The 19,933-nt window shown below is 36.3% G+C and overlaps 1 protein-coding gene across 1 annotated transcript; it reads left to right on the top strand.

The window, feature by feature from the left end:
• The first annotated feature begins 3,854 nt into the window (after positions 1-3,854).
• Positions 3,855-17,806, top strand: LOC121388656 (retinal homeobox protein Rx1-like). Its single transcript, XM_041520099.1, has 3 exons — positions 3,855-4,101; positions 7,206-7,531; positions 17,291-17,806. Exons 1-3 carry the CDS (start codon positions 3,855-3,857, stop codon positions 17,804-17,806), a joined length of 1,089 nt encoding a protein of 362 aa, XP_041376033.1.
• Positions 17,807-19,933: the final 2,127 nt, after the last annotated feature.

Raw genomic sequence — 19,933 nt, 5'->3', positions numbered from 1 at the left:
AGACACCACATATCAAGGCCTTTGGTATACCAGTCGTAGGAAAAGAAGGATCAAAAGAAGAAAGAAAACAAGTGCATCATACGACCCATCGCACGCCAGGAGAGCGTTCTGCCACTAAGCTACATCCCGCCCCATGGCATAGTTAAAGTTTTGTTTATTTAACGACACCACTAGAGCACACTGATTTATTAATGATCGACTATCGGATGTCAAACATTTGGCAATTCTGTAGTCTTGGAGAAAACCCGCTACATTTTTCAATCATTCGCATCGGATATTTTGTATGCACTTTCCCTAGGCGCGTCTGAAGGAAATTAAGCAGGGGCTGGGGTGATCTAGACTTTGGAGAGAGATATGTCATGGGAGGGGGTGTCGGTTCCTGATCACCCGGAAAAACTACATGTATTTAAATTTGCTTTGAGCAAGGGGATGCACCCTTCACATACTACGATCTTTGATATACCAGTCGTGGGGTACTGGTTGGAAAGGAGGGGGGGGGGGGGATAACCAGAAAAGGGATCCACCAAGGGGATATATCACCTGAATCAAGAAGTCGCGACGTCTCGGTGTAGTGTATTGGGATTAGCGTCGTCCCGCTTGACAAGTATGTTTTCAGTGATAATCATGCAATTATTGTAAACACGCCTGTCATGCACGGGTTTAGCTGCGAACATAATGCGTTATTTATCTACCCGTAACTCAGGCGGCAATATTAGATTATAAAGTAAACATGTCTGTTGTTATAACTACTTACAGAGTCGGTGGAAGTAAATTTTAATAATAATAATCCATTTACAGAAATCGTGGCAAACGCTTAGGTAGGTAGGTAGAACTATTGGATGTCAAAATTACCGAATGTTTGTCATCCAATAGCCGATGATTAATAAATCAGTGTGATCTAGTGGTGTCGTTAAACAAAGACAGAGCCATCTAAACGAAACATAATGCAGTAATCCTTGTATTAGTAATAACGTTGAAATGAACACGTAAACACATGACCTCGTTGAACCAGTGCACCACAACTAGTCAAGGAAGAAACAGAGAATACTACACGACTTTCAGTTTAATACCATTTTGTAATGTACGAGTTCATAAAAATTGTATTAAACTAAAAAGAGTGTAGTATTTTATTTATTACTTACCTATAATTATTGCTTAGAATTCATCCAACATTCAGAGCAGATGGTGTTCGAGTATAAGGAAAGGCCACAATCGAGGTTAATGACCCAAATTTTTATTTCACAAACATTTTATTCGACGGAACGTTTAAAACTAAAAAGTACAGCCAGCCGTTTTTCACTAATGTTTACGAGCTATTTTGACTGGTTTCCGAAATGTTCATTCTTTTTAACATGAAACTCATAAACCAGTTTTTTTGCAAGTTTTTCTGCTCGATCTGGCTGAACCTCACTGCTTTCAATAAGAAATGTATAAAATCTTACGTCACATTGTGTTGACTCCATTCTCCCTTAATGTACCGTTGGCCAATCGCGTTAGTGTTTATACCCCAGTTTTGTTAAGGAAAACGGTATCTCACAATGTAACGTACGATTTTGTTATTAAATTCCGTTCTCTCTCATCGGTATGTAATAAAATGGTTTATTTCACGACGCACTCAACACATTTTATTACGGTTATATGACATCGGACATGCCACGGTCTTTGATGTACCAGTCGTGGTGCACTGGTTGGAGCGAGAAATAGCCCAATGGGTCACTGACGGGGATCGATTCTAAACCGACCGCTTTACTACTGGGCTGCGTCTCGCCACCACAACTGACCAAAGGCCGTGGTATGTGATGTCCTGTCTGTGAGAAGGTGCATACAAAAGATCCCTTGCTGCTAATGGAAAAATTTAGCGGGTTTCCTCTGAAGACTACGAGTCAGAATTACCAAATGTTTGACATCTAATAGTCGATGATTAATTAATCAACACGAGTTCTAGTGGTGTCGTTAAACAAAACAAACTTTAAAACAAACTATAAACACATACCATATTGTGTTACTGCGTACAGGAATATATGATGTTCAAAAGGGCACGTATAACCATATAACATACGATAGGGTGTTATTTTCCTCTCCGACTGTTTCTTGTTGTATTGAAAACCTTTAACCAAAAACGTCGCCATGTTCATCGCCTTCGTCATTTATTTCGAGGTTTTGACAAGTGTAACCGGTTATAACAAAACATGTTCCTTTAACACATTCTCATGCAACATTTTTGTTTTGTTTAACGACACCACTGGAGCACATCGATTAATTAAACATCGGCTAATGGATGTCAAACTCGTAGTCATCAGAGAAAACCCGCTACATTTGTTTTTTTAATGCAGCAAGGGATCTTTGATATGCACTTTCCCACAGACAGGAAAACACATACCACGGCCTTTGTCCAGTTGTGGTGCACTGGTTGGTACGAGAAAAAAACAATCAGCTGAATGGAGCCACCGAGGTGGTTCGATCCTCTTGCAACAGATAATACTATGTGGAATAATTATGTGTTATCACATAGAGGAGTAAGTAACTAACGATACAATAGGGTGACGATACGATACGTATATACCACGATATCAATCTCACGATACGTATATACCACGATATCAATCTCACGATACGACAGGTATCGTGATATAAAATCTAAATGACAATAATACTGGGGGGTTTTGTCTAGAAAATAAAAACAAAACCATTAAAAACACATTTATTTTCATTAGGCCGAATTTACAAAGTCTGTCTATACGCGTGTAACTACATTCATTTACAATACTTCAATATCCGTGTTTAAGAAAAACAGGCTTCATAAACTCGGCCATTTATGTTACTGTGTATAGGTATATATCATGTTCAAACGCACACACAACCACATAACATAACTTTATTCGCTATTTATTCGGGGTGTCCGAGTACAGGAATCTCCGCATGTGTAACGGTCCGTTGTTTTGCACCACGCAGACCCAGCCAACATCCCCCGTCTATATTTCCCGCTCAGGCACGTCATGCTGGGCTCACAACAAAACGAGAAACAAGAAGATATTGTGTCACTTATCTCCAACAGGACAACCGGGTGGGGGATCCCAGATAATAAAGCTTGTTGGCTACAGGCTTAAACTATTAATGAACTTAAAGATGTATAACTATTGGATTTGCCACTATCGTAAGCAGAATCAGACCCTGCCCCATGCCGGCTCGCCATAGTTCTTCCATGGATCGCAAATCATTTCATTTCTTTCTGCCGGCGGTCGATAGGGTATCATTGTTGAACTTTCCAGTAATTAGCCCCGCCCCTCTGGTTAGCGCGGCCAGTCGTCGTGTCTCTCTCTAATGAAGGATTACGCACCAGCTCGTGAAATGAACACATCTTCGACTGGTAAACCGAATGCATTTGCCTCTTGACCAATCGGCTTGCCGTATTGATCGGAATTTCTCGACAGCTCGTTCGTCAAATAAATAGCCGATTATCAACTTACCAACGCATTGCTAATTGCATTAACAAAGTACTTATGATGTAGCTGACACGATATGAGTGACTAAGACAAAACGCTGCCAGACAAGGTGGATGTGTTTAAATTTCCTCTGCAAGATTCTGAATCGCGCTTTGAGCAGCCAATTTTTTTATTATTATTATTTTTATTCCAACAGAATTTAAGCACTATATATTATTTTAAACCGAGAACTGTTTTACAAGTTTAAAATTTATTGCTGGTTTTAAAAACATTGATTTTAAATAATCAGCTGATTTCTTTTTACAAAATTTGTCGCCGCACTCCTGGGTTATAGAAGTGCGTTGTTGAATTAGTGTTCGTATTTGGGTTTTGTTGATGTGTGGTGCGAACACCTGTTAAGAAATATTCCAGATGGAAAACGGAACGGACTGCAGCCCGACTAGTCTTAAAAAACTGAAATCCTACAGCATCGACAGCATTCTGGGAACGGAAAACAAAACAGCAACGACGACGTCGTCCACGATGACGGCAGATCAGTATCGTTGTCTTAATGTTGGCAAACAGATGATTTACGACATAGACACAGATGTGGCCAAGAATCTGCGAGAAGAAAGCCAAGACCTGTCCAATACAGGTGCTGTGATCAAACAGTGTTCAGGTTAGAATAATTATCATTTGAATTTAATTAATTAATTAAAATATGAATTTCTGTTAATCTATGTTTCTGGTTTCCTAACAGGGGTGGACAAGGTAGGTTCTTGCAGTGATGAGGGTTTTGGCTGCGAAGGATGTTTTTTGAAACCTATGTGATTTCCATCAAAACTGTAGTAAAATAGGAGAGGAGCAGTAATAATAATAATTATATATCTTAAAAACCCGAATCAGGACACAAATATATTGAATTAAATGGCACTTTGAAACTAAAAAGTTGCGTACGACTCTAAACGAGATAAGGATTTTGGTAGAAATGTTTTCTGAAAACTGTGATTTCCATCAAAACTCTCCCGAAATAATGAGATGGCGATGACATTATAAAAAGGAATCGGGGATAGGCAGTTTTAAAGCTACATTTAGGCCCTGTTGTAGTGGAGATAAAAATTTCAGCTGACAGTAATGGGTTGGTTTTTGTTTTGTTTGTTCTGGGGTGGGGGTTTTTTTTATATAGGTCTGTGATGAAACTTCATCAGACCTATACCATTACTATTTATTTATGTTTAAAGAACCTTTGGTGAAAAATGTTGTTTATGTTTTCCCAGTTGGAATTAAAAGGAGTTTGGGAGAGAATATTTAGTTTTATCATATTGATTAACTGCATTTTATTAAAAATGCATACATGTATATTATTTTTTCGTATGTGGTGTCATTAGTTTTTAACAGCGTTCATATTTATGTAAGGTGTTTAATGGAATAGGATTTAATTGACATATATATTTTCTGGGATTCCAAATGGATCTTTTTTAACAAAATTTTCATATTTCAAAAAAATAATTATTAACTTATAGACCACATTTTATATTTTGCACAAATACGAAATAAACATCAGATTTGATTATGCATGGATACAGTCATACGTTTGGTTGTTCTAAAGCAATTAATAACATTATGTTTTCAATTATTATTTGAAACTAATAAGTCACCCACCCCCACCCCCACCCCCACCCCACAAACACACAAATGTGGGTGCTCCGTCAATATAAAATCCTGGTTATGCCAATATTGTGTCCCCGGGTTTAGATACATTGAAGTACTCCACGACTTGTATATCAACACAGCAACTCAGTAGTCAAAACGTGCTGAATAGGAAACACAGATATGTTAGGTCAGGTGGATGAAACATTGGTCTTTTGTGACAATGTCTGATAATGTAATTTGGATAGTTAAAATGTGCACCCATCAAAAAATAAAAACCCCTCAAAATCAACATCAGTAACAACGACGATGGTCAGGACAACAACAACAACAACAACCTCTTCCTGTTTAATTTCTACTTGGAGCCGACCATATTATTTTTTAACAAATTAAAAAGTTAAAGTTTATTTTGTTTAACAACACCACTAGAGCACATTGATTTATTCATCATCGGCTATTGGATGTCAAACGTAGTAATTCTGATATATTATAGTCTTAGAAAGGAAACCCGCTATATTTTTAGATTTGTAGCAAAGGGTCCTTTATATGCTCAAATAATATGTGAAATAAGCGAAATACGTTTTCATAGAGCAACTTAAATTTTAATTTTAAAAAGCTGGATATACCATTATACAAAATAAACAACAGCGTTACTAGACTTTATACACATCAGCCCATGCGTGTGCTGTAACCTCATCGTGGTGCACGGGTGTATCATTCTCTTTGAGAATGGCCAATACAGCACAAATTGAAATTTTTAGTAAATGTCGGTATCTATCTGTGATATTTGTGCTTTTGCACAGTTCTTTACACTGTTTTTATTTAAATCTTGAATTTTTATATTGATGTTGATCATCACCTTATTTTTTTGCATTACCATAGTTTGAAACCCAATAGCCGATGTATTTTTCGTGCTGGGGTGTCGTTAAACATTCATTCATTCATTCATTCATTCATTCATTCATTCATTCATTCATTCATTCATTATACACATCAGCAGACAGTAGCGCATTTTACTTTTAGCGTCAGACACGGATGTGGTCCAGACTCGACGAGAATGATTTGTTTTTCAACACTTAATTAGTATCTATGATAGATATTCTTCAAGTCCTTATAAGGGCCTGATCTATTCAGATCGTGGCATGACAATCCATTGGAGGCTCGATAGCAATTTGCGTATGTAGGCTAGTTCATTTCATTTCAACTTGTTTTCGTGCTTATACCCAATTATGGTTCAAGCACGATGTCCTGGGCACACATCTCAGCTATCTGGTCAGGGCGAAATGAAGTTGATCAAGGCGAATTTTTGGCTCACTTTTCCCACAGGCAGAATAGTACATACCGCGGCCTTTGACATACCAGTCGTGGTGCACTGGCTGGAACGAGAAATAGGCCAATGTGACCCACTGATGGGCATCTGTGAACTTACTGGAGATGTAAAACGTGAATAACACGGAAATATATTTCTTGAAATCAAAACTAAAGATATATATATATATATATCTTGAATCTTGTATATATATAATGAAATCTAAAGTTTATTTTGTATTTGTGCAAACAACATAATTAAAAGAAAGACATTAAACTCACCCAGGGCCAGGGCGATTTAAAATACACAAAACACAAAGTCCAAAATCGCCGAAGGAAAAAGTTTAATAACATCGCTAAAAAAAAAAAAAAGTTATTTGATATTGTTGTTATTGAATAAAACCACGTGAAAAGAGAAGTAATTTCCAAGTTGATGTTAACGTACATTTTATATATTAAGTTTCAATTTTGTTTTTTGTTGGTATCAAAAATTGGTTTTATTGAAAATACTTCGAAATTATAAGTTATGAAGTGTTGAAAAGATACCCCAGTGAAATCATTAAAACATCCCTATGACCAGTAGTAATATTTCAAAGTCTTAGCTCAAAATGCATTTATGGAACTGTGATCAGTGCAGGCGCGTGCGCGCGAACTTATACAGGAAGGGGGTTTAGACTGTGGCAAGCGAAGTTTCAATGTTGGAGGGGGAGGGGGGGGGGGGGGTCGCGCCACAAACACACACACACACACACACACACCGCTTCACGTGCGCCTGCAGCGATTTGACTATTTTAACTTACGACGTTGTTATTATTTTTCCTACAGGATCCAATCAAAAGACTCCTAGTCCTAACACGTCTTTCGAAAATATCGCCTCCCCTCCTCACCTTCGGTACTCCCCTCCAGACAGCCACCACTCCCCGCCGCCGGTCAACGTGGACGAAGCGGAGGACAACGGACGTCTGGACGTGACCAGCTCGGAGAACGACGACGGCAGCTGCAAGCCGCGGAAGATCCGCCGCAGCCGCACGACGTTCACCACGTACCAGCTGCACCAACTCGAGCGTGCCTTCGAGAAGACGCAGTACCCGGATGTGTTTACGCGGGAAGAGTTGGCGTTACGTCTGGAACTCAGCGAGGCTCGAGTGCAGGTAGTCTCTTTAATTATATACACAGTTTTTGTTTGTTTGAATGGATTTTTTTTTGATTTTTTTTTTGATTTTTTTTTTTTGAGGGGGGGGTAGGGTTAAAAAAAAATTGTTTAACGACACCACTAGAGCACATTGATTTATTAATTATCTGCTGCTGGATGTCGAACATTTGTAATTCTGATATACGTAGATAGGAAACCCGTTACATTTTTCCATTAATAGCAAGCGATCTTTTATATGCACCATCCCACAGACAGGACAGCACATGCCACGGTCTTTGATATACCAGTCGCTATGCACTGGCTGGAACAAAAAAAAAAAATAATAATAATAAAATAGCCCACTGGGGCCACCAACGGTGATCAATCCCAGACCGACCGTGCATCAGGTGAGCGCTTTACCACTGGGCTACGTCCCCTCCCCCCCCCCCCCCCGGAAATGAGGACAATGGGTGGAACCTAAAGACAATGGACACAGGATGGGGCATAAAGCTAGAGGGTGCAGGACAGTGGATGGGTAAGAGGGTGGTGGGTGTAACATGAAAACAGTGTGACATAATAACACGATCCCCCTCCAAACCTCCCCCAAAGTTCCCTTGGCATTCCACCTCATGTCATTGGGTCCCCCTAAATGGATTTTCTGGATCTGCCTCTGGTATTTACATACATCGTAAATGATATAAGAATTATAATTAATATAATGGGTATTTACATCCATCGTATATTATATAATAATTATAATTAATGTAAGTCGCAATAGCCGAACGCAGTGTAACACTAATTTAGGATTTGAAAATCAAGAAACAAAGAATGAAAGAATGAACTTATAAGAAATAATTAAAAACCTTTAATCGATTTTTTTTTTTAAAGTACATTTTTGTATCCATTAAAAAAAATAGTTCCAAAATAATAAAGACAGAAAGAAAAAAAGAAAACAAACACATTTTAATAAATAAATAAATAAAAAAGTAGGGCTAATTGGGGGGGGGGGGGGGGGGCAAATTTGGATAATCTGGGAGATTACCGGCTTGTCAGAATTTCACGCATTGTTCACCAGATTAGTGTCAGGTACTTTCACAACGTGGCAATTTGCACGTGATAAAAACAAAACAAATAATTTTATTATGATTACTGTATATATTATATTGTCTTGGAACACGAGGACCGGCCTCGGTGGCGCAGTGGTTAAGCCATCGGACTACAGTTTGGTAGGTACATGGTTCGCAGCCCGGTACCGGCTGCCACCAGAGCGACTTTTAATGGCTTAACGGGTAGGTGTAAGACCACTACACCCTCTTCTCTCATACTAACCACTAACAACTAACCCACTGTCCTGGACAGACATCCCAGATAGCCGAGGTGTGTGTTCAGGACAGCGTGCTTGGACCTTATTTGTATATAAGCACAAAAATAAGTTGAAATGAAGAAAGGAAGGAATGGTTTATTTAACGACGCACTCAACACATTTTATTTACGGTTATATGGTGTCAGACATAGGGTTAAGGACCACACAGATATTGAGAGAGAAAACCCGCTGTCGCCACTTCATGGGCTACTCTTTTCGATTAGCAGCAAGGGATCGTTTATATGCACCACCCCACAGATAGGATAGAACATACCACGGTCTTTGATATACCAGTCGTGGTGCACTGGCGGGATTGAAATAAAATGATAAAAACAAAACAAATAATTTTATTATGATTACTGTATATACTGGATCTTGGAACACCGGGGTGCGGTGTAGATCTGGTGAAAACGCTCGACTGATAACAAACATGTGGTCTGGCAAGTAGACTAGGTTATAGTATAGTGTATTTGCTTCAAGTATTGCGGCTCATAGACATAAACTATACAATGCTACATACACATAAACATATACATGAGAGATTGTGTATTTGGAGGATGGACACTCAAATGAGCCCAGGACGTTTATATATATATATATATATATATATAATATATATATATATATATATATATATATATATATATATATATTGGCTGTTTGAGATAATCAAGATTACAGACTTCTGTTTTGTTTATGTTTTGAACATATAATATGTGTGCGATTTTGGTTTGAATCAATTCTCTGTTTGAATTTTTAAGTCCCAACCAGTGCCCCACGACTAGTTTATCCAAAGCCGTGGTATGTGCTTTTAGGTCTGTGGGAAAGGGAATACTAATGAAAAATGTACAGGGTTTTCTCTAAGACTACATGTATATGTCAGAATTATCAAATATTTGACATCCAATAGTGAATAATTAAAGGGACTATCCTTAGTCTGCTGCCATGGTAACATATGTATGATATACGGAACCTTTGTGATGACGAATATTACATATTAAAATATTTTCTTGGTTAGAATATCAGTCTGTATAAAGAAGGTGTTTGTGTTCGTCCTACATTTTGTTATAGCCCAAACCGGATTTTACCTTCTAATAATTTCATACATTTGAAAAAAATATATATCAAGAAGTAAAATGAAAGATGATTGCTACAAACGGCACACACGGCCGCAAACACACTGGATATACAGACACTAGTATTCTAAAAAAGAAAATATATCTAATGTGTTATTTTAGTAACCCAAAAAATTATAAAAAAGACTGTTAGTCGAAAACATCTTACAATGGCGGAAAACTCAGGACAGTCCCTTTAATAAATCTAGTGGTGTTGTTAATCCAAACAAACTTGATCTTATTTTTATTTTTTGCACTGCGACTATTCTTTATTAATGGACCGAATTCACGAAGCCTGTTTAGGTCTTACACGCGTGTAACTACATACATTTACAGTACTTAAACACCCGCATTTAAGAAAAACAGGCTTCGAAAAATTCGCCCAATTTAAGGTATGACCCTGTTACGGCTGGTAGTACAATTGCTAAAGTAGACCCAAAAAATAGGAATGTCTATAATTTGGATATTCTTCTTTAATCTGCATGGTATTTTACGTCTCGCTTTCTGGCTACCTAGCAGGTGCGCACAGCATAGGAGGGCAGTACCCACATACAAATCCCCTAGATGCATGCGCAACACCTCTCGAAACTCTGCCAAGCATCCGTCCCCATGGGCATACCCGACAAGAAGGACGCTAATTACCACTAATTGCCTTTTTGATGACCAAAATAACCCTTTCTCCGAGTCTTTCCGTCAAGCTTATTCAGGATATCAATTCCGCGAATTGTTCTCGCTTATTGACGGGGCAGACCGGGTGTATCGCCCTTTCCAGACCCATGAATCCACCCAGCAGGGGAGCGAACTCTTAATGACGGGGTTCATTGGCTGCGGCTTTTGTTATCGAGACTCCTGTGAGTTAACTCAGCACGTGCTAATTTGTGCGAGTCGCTACCTGGGAAAAAAAGGGGGTGAACGGGAATTAAAATACTTCTGGCGACGATTTTGTCCCGTTTATCACAACGGTTAGATCAAAGTTGCAATTAAGACTGAACACAAAAACGAATAGTTTTCCACTTGTTTAGCTCCATTGATAAGCCAGTATTTTGAAATCGGATACAAAGTTTAGTTTTGTGTTTCGCGGCATTTCTATTCTGTTCGAGTTAGTACGGTATATTTGGCGCCAGCTCAGTCCGTGAAACGAGAGTGTGTGAAGAGACGAATGGCTAACTTACAGACACCAAGAACATTTTCAAGTGTGTATGTGTGTGTGTGGGGGGGGGGGGGGGGGGGGGGGGGCGGCATACAATCGGTGATTAACACCGGATACTACTGTTTTGGGAAATGGGTCAAACTTAAAACAAGTATTTTTTCCCGGGCTGTCAGTTTATTAAAGGGACATTCCTGAGTTTGCTGTAATTTTTAAGATGTTATCGACTAGCAGAGACTTTTTAACGATTGTAATCCCATATCAAATATATTTTTCTGCATAACATATTAGTGGCTGTATATTAAACGTGTTTTTTTTTTTATCTTTTTAATATTTGTAGACAAAATCCGGTTTGGGCTTCTTACAAATATTAAGACGACCAGAAACACATTGAATATACAGACACTGATATTCTAAACAAGAAAATATATTTAATATTGAAGTTTAATTGTAGAAATATTTTATTAGTCGGAAACATCTTACAATGCAGCAAACTCGGGAATGTCCCTTTAATGGAAGGGCAAAGTGGCATCTCTTTTCCAAAAATACGAAAAAGGTGTCCTTTTTAAAAATTTACTGACCACTGATATAATTTTGGCTAGGTACGGCTTTGTTGTACATTAAGGCGGTTAGGGTATCAGTTCGAGAAGAAATACACCCTTAGAACTCCCACCGGGTTAAATATAAATTTTGTTTAGTTTAACGACTCCACTAGAGCACATTGATTTGTTAATTATCGGCTATATGGATGTCAAATATTTGATAATTGTAACATGTTGTTAAGGAAGGCAGGGCGACCTACCACTTTACATATTTGATATCAGTGACGTTGTAGATGATGTAAGGAACTTTCTTTGATGTTTCAAATTAGTATTCCGATAATTAAAAACAAATTTGATGGTATGCGGCCAAGCTCCCATACCAACTTGCAGTCCAAGGATTGATATACAACCTTTCAAGCAGTCCTAAAAAAGACTTATTTCATTTTAAAAGTCAAAGCAGCGCGCGTTCGTGCGTGTAAAGAATCTTCCAGCTATGAAAACATAAATTTTGAACATAAAATAGCCGATGACTAATATATTAATATGCTCTAGTGGTGTCGTTAAACAAAACAAACTTTAACTTCTTAAATTTTGAAGAAAAAAACAACAATTATATTAGTTTGATCAGTCTTGTTATGTACTAATATGTAGTTACGTAAAAATATACCACCTGATTTTGAATTTATGAGAAAAAAATTAGTTTGATCTGTCTAGTTATGTAGTTACCTAAAAATATACCAACTATTTTTTAAATTTGTGGAAAATATATTAGGTTAATCAGTCTTGTTATGTAGTTACGTAAAAATATATCATCTGGGGTTTTTTAATTTGTGATAATTTTTTTTAGTTTAATCTGTCTAGTTATGTAGTTATGTAAAACTATACCAACTTCTTTTAAATTTGTGAAATGAAAAATTAGTTTGATTAGTCATGTTATACAGTTATGTAAATATTAACCAACTGGTTTTGTTAAATACTAGTATGTGAAAGCTTGATATATATTAGTCTGATCAGTCTTGTTATGTAGTTACGTAAAAATATACAAAATGCTTTTAAATTTGTCATATATATATATATATATATATATATATATATATATATATATATATATATATATATATATATATATATATATTATTTCGTCAGCCTTGTTATGTAGTTACGTATCAGCATTTCGATTGACGGCAATAATTGTTAATCCCCCCCCCCCCCCCCCCCCCCCCCATGCTGGTAAAACGTCTACGGTCATAAACATAATAGACGTTGGATTACTGGTAATTTGCATGTAATTTAAGCGCTAAGAAGATTGTGAGTCGCGGCACTGTGATTAGTGTCATTTAGTCTCCGTCCTAATTGACAAGATGTAACTAAACACAGAGGTTGCATGTTGGAGGCAAATAGCATCGGCTGCATCACGCGATCGGGGACGGCTTTAGGTTTCAGAACAGACCAGAGCATTCCCACAGTGCTTTAGTGAAATGGCGCCAATTCTCAGAAACCCAGCACCCGTGGTTGGATCATTTTGTTTGATCCCCGCGATCTCCCGCACTAATCCGTTTCCGTCACCCGTTTCGTGTGGTCCGAAAATATCTCTAATAAGATGTCCTTAATTGGGATCGTTTTGTTTTTGTTCTGGAAATTGTTGTGGATAATTTTTATTGACACTACAAAAACTTAATAATAATAAACAAAATAAAACAAAATAAAAAAATAAAAATGATGTTTTATCTAAAGTGTTAAATATCTAGAGTTTTGGCAGTGTTCGACAAATGTTTGATAAAGTCGCTAGCCCTCGCACAGGCTTTGGCTAGTGCCCTATGTAATATAGTAATACAGTTGATGATTTCCACTAGACTAACAAATCACTAGTAGGGACCGAGGGTTAGTGGATTTGTCGGGACCGAGGGTTAGTGGATTTGTCGGGACCGAGGGCGAGTGGATTTGTCGGGACCGAGGGTTAGTGGATTTGTCGGGACCGAGGGTTAGTGGATTTGTCGGGACCGAGGGTTAGTGGATTTGTCGGGACCGAGGGTTAGTGGATTTGCCGAAACCTAATTTTGCGTGTATTATGCAGGACCATGCACTCCCCTCCCCACCCCACCCATATATTTTAGTCGGTGCCTGTTTTATAATAATAGAATAACCGATAAACAAAATGGCTTAGAACGCTCCAAAGAGGGTCTACAATTCTAAAATATTTCGCAGTAACATTTTGGAAAATCGTCTGCCCCCACCAAAAGTAGCAGGTAGACTTCCATTATTAATATAAATACTGATTTATATTTATCCTCCATCCACTCCCTCCATTACAATTCAAAATTAAATTACACTGTACTGATGATACTCAGACAGTATTAAACGGTTCACAAACAAACAAACAAACAAACATACTTCTTTGACAAATCTATTCGTATTAAATCGAACAACTAATCTTTGGAAATGTTTCAAATGTATTTTCTGCATTTACTGCCATTTAACGGGATCTTTTTAACGACAATTCCTTATTTATAGTATGTGTCTGTATACTCAATATGTTTCGATCGTCCTCACATTTGCAATAACTCAAATTTCATTTTATTTTCTAATAATTATTGTAGATTGTTTTTTTCGTACGTACGAAATTATTGGAAGATTAAACCCAATTTGGGCTACTATAAATATTAGGATAACGAAAATCTGAACAAAATAATAGTTCTACAGTCTAGGGACCAATTTCTCAAACATAAACCTAATTTTGCACGTAAACGTAAAATAACTACTAACGGTACAACTAATATCGTTTGAAATATACATGTTTCATTTTCTTTCATCCTTTCGATGTTTCATTTTCCGTAATGATATATATATATATATATATATATATATATATATATATGTATGTATATGTATGTGTGTATGTGTGTATGTGTGTATGTATGTATGTACGTACGCATGTATTTATATAATGTATGTATGTATGTACGTACGTATGTATTTATATAATGTATGTATGTATGTATGTATGTATATATATATATATATATATATATATATATATACAAATTTAACTTTGATGAATGGTTTTACAAAGAGCGCTCATCTTGTCAGGAGCAGTAATATTAAATAATTCCAGACTTCAGTAGTTCTTCATCGTTTTATTGCTACAGCTCTGTTTCGTATGGTCAAATAATGACCACACTCTTCAGGCAATATTAACGAATACTGTTAAAAACGTTTGCGACTGATGACGTCACAACATTAGTTGATGTATGACGTAATTCTCGACAACTATATCGCGTCACCAAGAAGTTTTGAGAATTCAGGTCTTATACTGGCGCTTGGTACAATTAGGTGACATCGGTGTTACTGATGTTTTTGAGAACGAATTTATTTCGGTGGTGGCATGGACTTGCTAATTCATTGCGTTTGTTCAGGCTGCACAGGTGTTTCTGACATATTATGATAAACTTTTCGTGAAGGCATAGGTCACATTTCTTATTTATGTTACTGTATATATGTGTGTGTGTGTGTGTATGTGTGTGTGTGTGTGTGTGTGTGTGTATGTGTATTTGCATAAAATAGAAGCCAAACATATGTAAACGTACGACAGATATAACTGCTAGTTTGCAAACGTAAACGCGGTGTTTTTTTTGTAATAGTCCCCAGATTAATAATATTTCTAATGTGGTGACAAAATGTTATCGGGTTTCTGCAATCACTACTGACTTAAATAACATTATTTAGCTTACCGGTATAGATCTATACAATGAATACAGCTTTATACCAGTGTGTATGTGTATGTCATACACATATACACCGCTTACAATTATTCAACATAACAAAAAAAGAAAGAAAATTAACTGCATGAAGGAACTGAAATCAGGAGATTTTTGCCCAGTGAAAATAGGATAATCTTCGAAATTTCGTGATTAGAAAATTGAAATTGTGTTACTTGTCTGAAAGGACAACTTAATAGAAGGACAAAACGCCATTTGCAACATCGCCATGTATAATAAACGTAATATGTACTCGAACATGTTCGTAATTCTCTCCGATTACGGAGGATATTGTCTCTCAACTCAACAACCCGGTTACGTATTTGTCGACAAAACACATTAAGCCACTTCCCCGCCTTTCATGTTTGATTGAAGCAAAAACTCCCATAATGTCATTTATAAGAGGACGATTCTATCGTCTTGGCGAAGTAATTGCTTCTTAAATCTAATATTTTGCGCCCATTTGGTGAAAACAAGATTGCCAATTACGCTTGAGGAACTTATCGATTGTTCAGTTTATCGATTGGAGTTGTCTTTTAACCGTCCCAGGCTTCGCTTCTGGCGATCCCGTTCGGTGTGGGTAATTTAAGATTAAGTTCCGCGAAAGAACCAGATAAACGGTTAAATTACTAAGTCGTCATCCAAGCAACAAAATAATTAAAACATTGCTAGCAATTTATCGTTTAGCCTAGAGGGGAAGATAAAATAAAAAATATAAATAATGCGTTAAAAATGTAAACGCGTATAAGTGCGAGTGATATAATCATGTTCAACGAAATGAATTCAAAAACGTTTAGCAGTAATAATACTAATGACCGAATAGATCTTTATAGATGAATGAATGAATGAATGAATGAATGAATGAACAAACGAACGAATGAATGAATGCTATTAACGCCAAAATAAACTAAAGAGATTATTATAAATGAATGAATGAATGAATGAACGAATGAATGAAACTATAAACGAATCGATGAATGAATGTTATTAATTTCAAAATAAACCGAATAGATCATTATAGACGAATAAATGAATGAATGAATTAATTAATAAAAAACAAATACAATTAATTAATTATTATTACATACAATTGATACATTCTGAAATAAAATACACAACTCAGCATGTTTTTATTTACTTAAGTAATTACATTAAATTACTAAATTAAACTATAAAATAAACTTAAATAATATGAAGTGGAGGGACGTAGCCCAGTGGTAAAGCGTTTGGCTGATGCGCTGTCGGTTTAAGATCAATCCCCATCGGTATGCCTATTGGGATATTTCTCGTTCCAGCCAGTGTACCACGATTGGTATACCAAAGACCGTGGTATGTGTTATCCTGTCTGTGAGAGGGTGCATATAAAAGACATCATGCCGCTAATAGAGAAATATAGCGGGTTTTCACTCCAAATGTTTGACATCCAACAGTCGATGGTTAATAAATCAATGCGCTCTAGTGGTGTCATTAAACAAAATAAACTTTAAATAATATGAAATGAAGTAAAATAACCAACTGTGGTTTTCTTTTATTGCATTTCGCACAACCCGAGTTTTGTTACAGACGTTTTTAAGAGCGACTTTGGAGAAAATGACCCGTAATCTGTATATGTTTTGGTAAGGAGTTAAACAAACCGTTCCATTAGCTTATAAGTGCCGCAGTGTTGTTATTGCTCCGACATTTGTGATGTCTTGAACTTATTAAAGTCTTAACGCCAAATCCTGTTTACGGGATGCTGTGTTTTACAACGTGTTTCCCTAAATCTGACATTTCCGCCCATTTTACTTGCACGTGCCACTTTCCTCCCCTTCCCCCCACAACTGTATACATGTAATTGAATTATATTTATCTTTCAGGTTTGGTTTCAAAATCGTCGTGCTAAGTGGCGCAAGCGAGAGAAGGCGATGGGACGAGAGAGTCCGTGCTTCATAACGGACGGCGTTCCGAGCGCCGGACTCAACGAGCTCTGTCTCAGCAATCAACTCGGCTTCCAGTCCGTCGTGCACCCGTTCTGGTCCGCCCGGTTCCCGAATCTTACCGGTCTCGGTCCCATGATGTCCCTCAGTCAGATGGGCGTCAACAGCATGGCGTCCACCTACCTCCAGGACAAGCTTCCGTTCGGGGGTCTCCTCTCCAACTACATGATCTCCAACGGGGCCATTCCCATCCACCCAGGGATGTTCGGTCCTGTTAACATGGGGTCCACGGCGCCGCCTAATTTCGCGGGCGCCAGACTGTCTCCGGTGAATGAGAGCCTGGATTTGAGGAAAACGAGCATTGACACTCTGAGGCTGAAGGCGAAGGAACACTCGGCCACTCTGGGCGATCAGATGAAGTTCTCCGGTCCTCATTCTACAGAAATCGCAGGATGAGGCGTCGGACTGAGAGCTAAATAACAGAGAATATCATGGGTTCCATTTTGGAATATATATATTTTTTTATTTTTGCGTTTATTACGGCGTTAGGCACTTTCGCCTAGCTCGAATGATAAAAGAGTTGTTTATTATTTGAGTCCACAAATTCTACTGCCACATAGTTTATATTCTACACATTAAGGCTAATATAATTAAATCTTTTGAAGGTTGACATCCAAAACTAGTTACGTCCAGAAATATAGTTTTCAGAATAAAAGTGAAGATTTTTTAAAGTGTTATATATATATATATATATATATATATATATATATATATATATATATATATATATATATATATATATATATATATATATATATATATATATATATATATATTAATTAGAAAAAAGCAGTCTGATTTATTTATTCATATATACACTTTTCATCGCTTTTATTACATGTATGTCCGCCCAAAAGCAAGTAATTAAAAGAAATGAAGAGCAGAGGATATGTACAATAGTACTTCTCTCGTGTATGTAAACAACTGGTTCTCAGCTTCCGATTTAAAACATTTTGTAAACATTGGGCATAATCAGTTCTAGTTGTTATCTTTCCACTTTAAACTTTTGTTGTAAACATGGACACAATAAAACGGGAAAAGGGTGTTGACATAAATTATGTTATTTATTTTGAAATGTGATTTTTATGTATTTATTTATTTATTTTTATTTATTATTATTATTATTTTTTTTTTTTTTTTTTTTTTTTGTGTGTGTTATTTTTGTTATTATTTTTTTTTTAGAATTATTATTATTTTAAAAATGCAATAGAGGTCAACAAAGTGTCTCTTTGGTAAGAATACAGAATTAATTTTATCAGCTCAAGAAGTAAAGTGGCGAGCCTTGAGTGCTAAACTCCCATCTGAGGTTTGAAGAACCCAGAAATGTCTGTTTTAACGGATTAATGTTTTGTTTGGGTTTTTTCGTCTTTTGTTTTTAGTGATGGGTGGTGTAATATTTTAGTCGGCTGTGTATTTTGGGGCCAGGAATGTTATATATTGAAAACATGTCAGTGTGTACTTTTATAAACTGTAGGTGTTCTTTTTTATAGTTGCAACTCCTCCATAGAATCATTTAGCTTCCGTCCCTCATTCTGATTTGGAAGGGGGTGGGGTCAGGTTTTTTTCTGAAACAATTTTTACAGAAATCTGTCACTAAAAGACTGATGGCCTGGTATTAGTGCAATACAGTTTAATAATATCAGATCATTTTATTTCACTTTCATTTAAAAACTATTTTCATTATAGTCAATTTTAAAACGTGTCTTCCTTCTTTCACGGACATTGATGGGAAATAAACTGTCATGTAAGAACAAGAGAAATACATAATGCTTAGTTATGTTTGTGAACATGGGGGCATGAAGATGCGGCGACAGATATGTTGTAAAGATGTAAAGTTATTTATATTTTCAATGCCCTCGCGCCAAATTGAAATTGAGGCAGTAATAATTGGAATTATTCGTTGATCGTGTATAAATGTGTGTAAAATAAGTTGCTGTAAGGCAGTTGTATGTATAAATGTGTGTATTTTAATTGAAACAAAATACATATAAAATAAATAAATAGATAAATAAATAAATAGAAAAATAAATAATATAATAAATCAAAATGAATAAATAAATAATAAAAAAAATATATATACTAAATAAATACTAGTAAATAAATAAACACAAATAAATAAATAAATATATAAAAATAAATACATAAACACAAATAAACAAATAAATATAAATAAATAATAAAATAAATAAATATCATTTTATATGTTTATTAAGACTGAGCTTGTATAAGCCATTTCGGTATCGATCAGTTAGCCATACATGTGCTCGTTTTCAACACGTCTTACATATTAAACGTGTTGTCTTAAGTTTGTTATCTTGATATTTTGACGTTTGTAATATAACATTCCTCGGTTATATAAAGGAGAAAGAGATTAAAAAAAAAAACGTCTATGAAATTCACCTGCTATATAAAAAAATATTTATTGAACTTTTATGGAATAATACCCAAAATGTCATTGGACACTAGCCAATGGAATGTCATGTTACATATTTTAAAGACATATTTACGGTATTTAATTTTCAG

The sequence above is a fragment of the Gigantopelta aegis genome, chromosome 2 (genome assembly GCF_016097555.1).
Source record: "Gigantopelta aegis isolate Gae_Host chromosome 2, Gae_host_genome, whole genome shotgun sequence".
NCBI lineage: Eukaryota > Metazoa > Mollusca > Gastropoda > Neomphalida > Peltospiridae > Gigantopelta > Gigantopelta aegis.
Note: the sequence above shows the minus strand (reverse complement) of the source record. Positions and strands in the feature narration are given on the sequence as shown.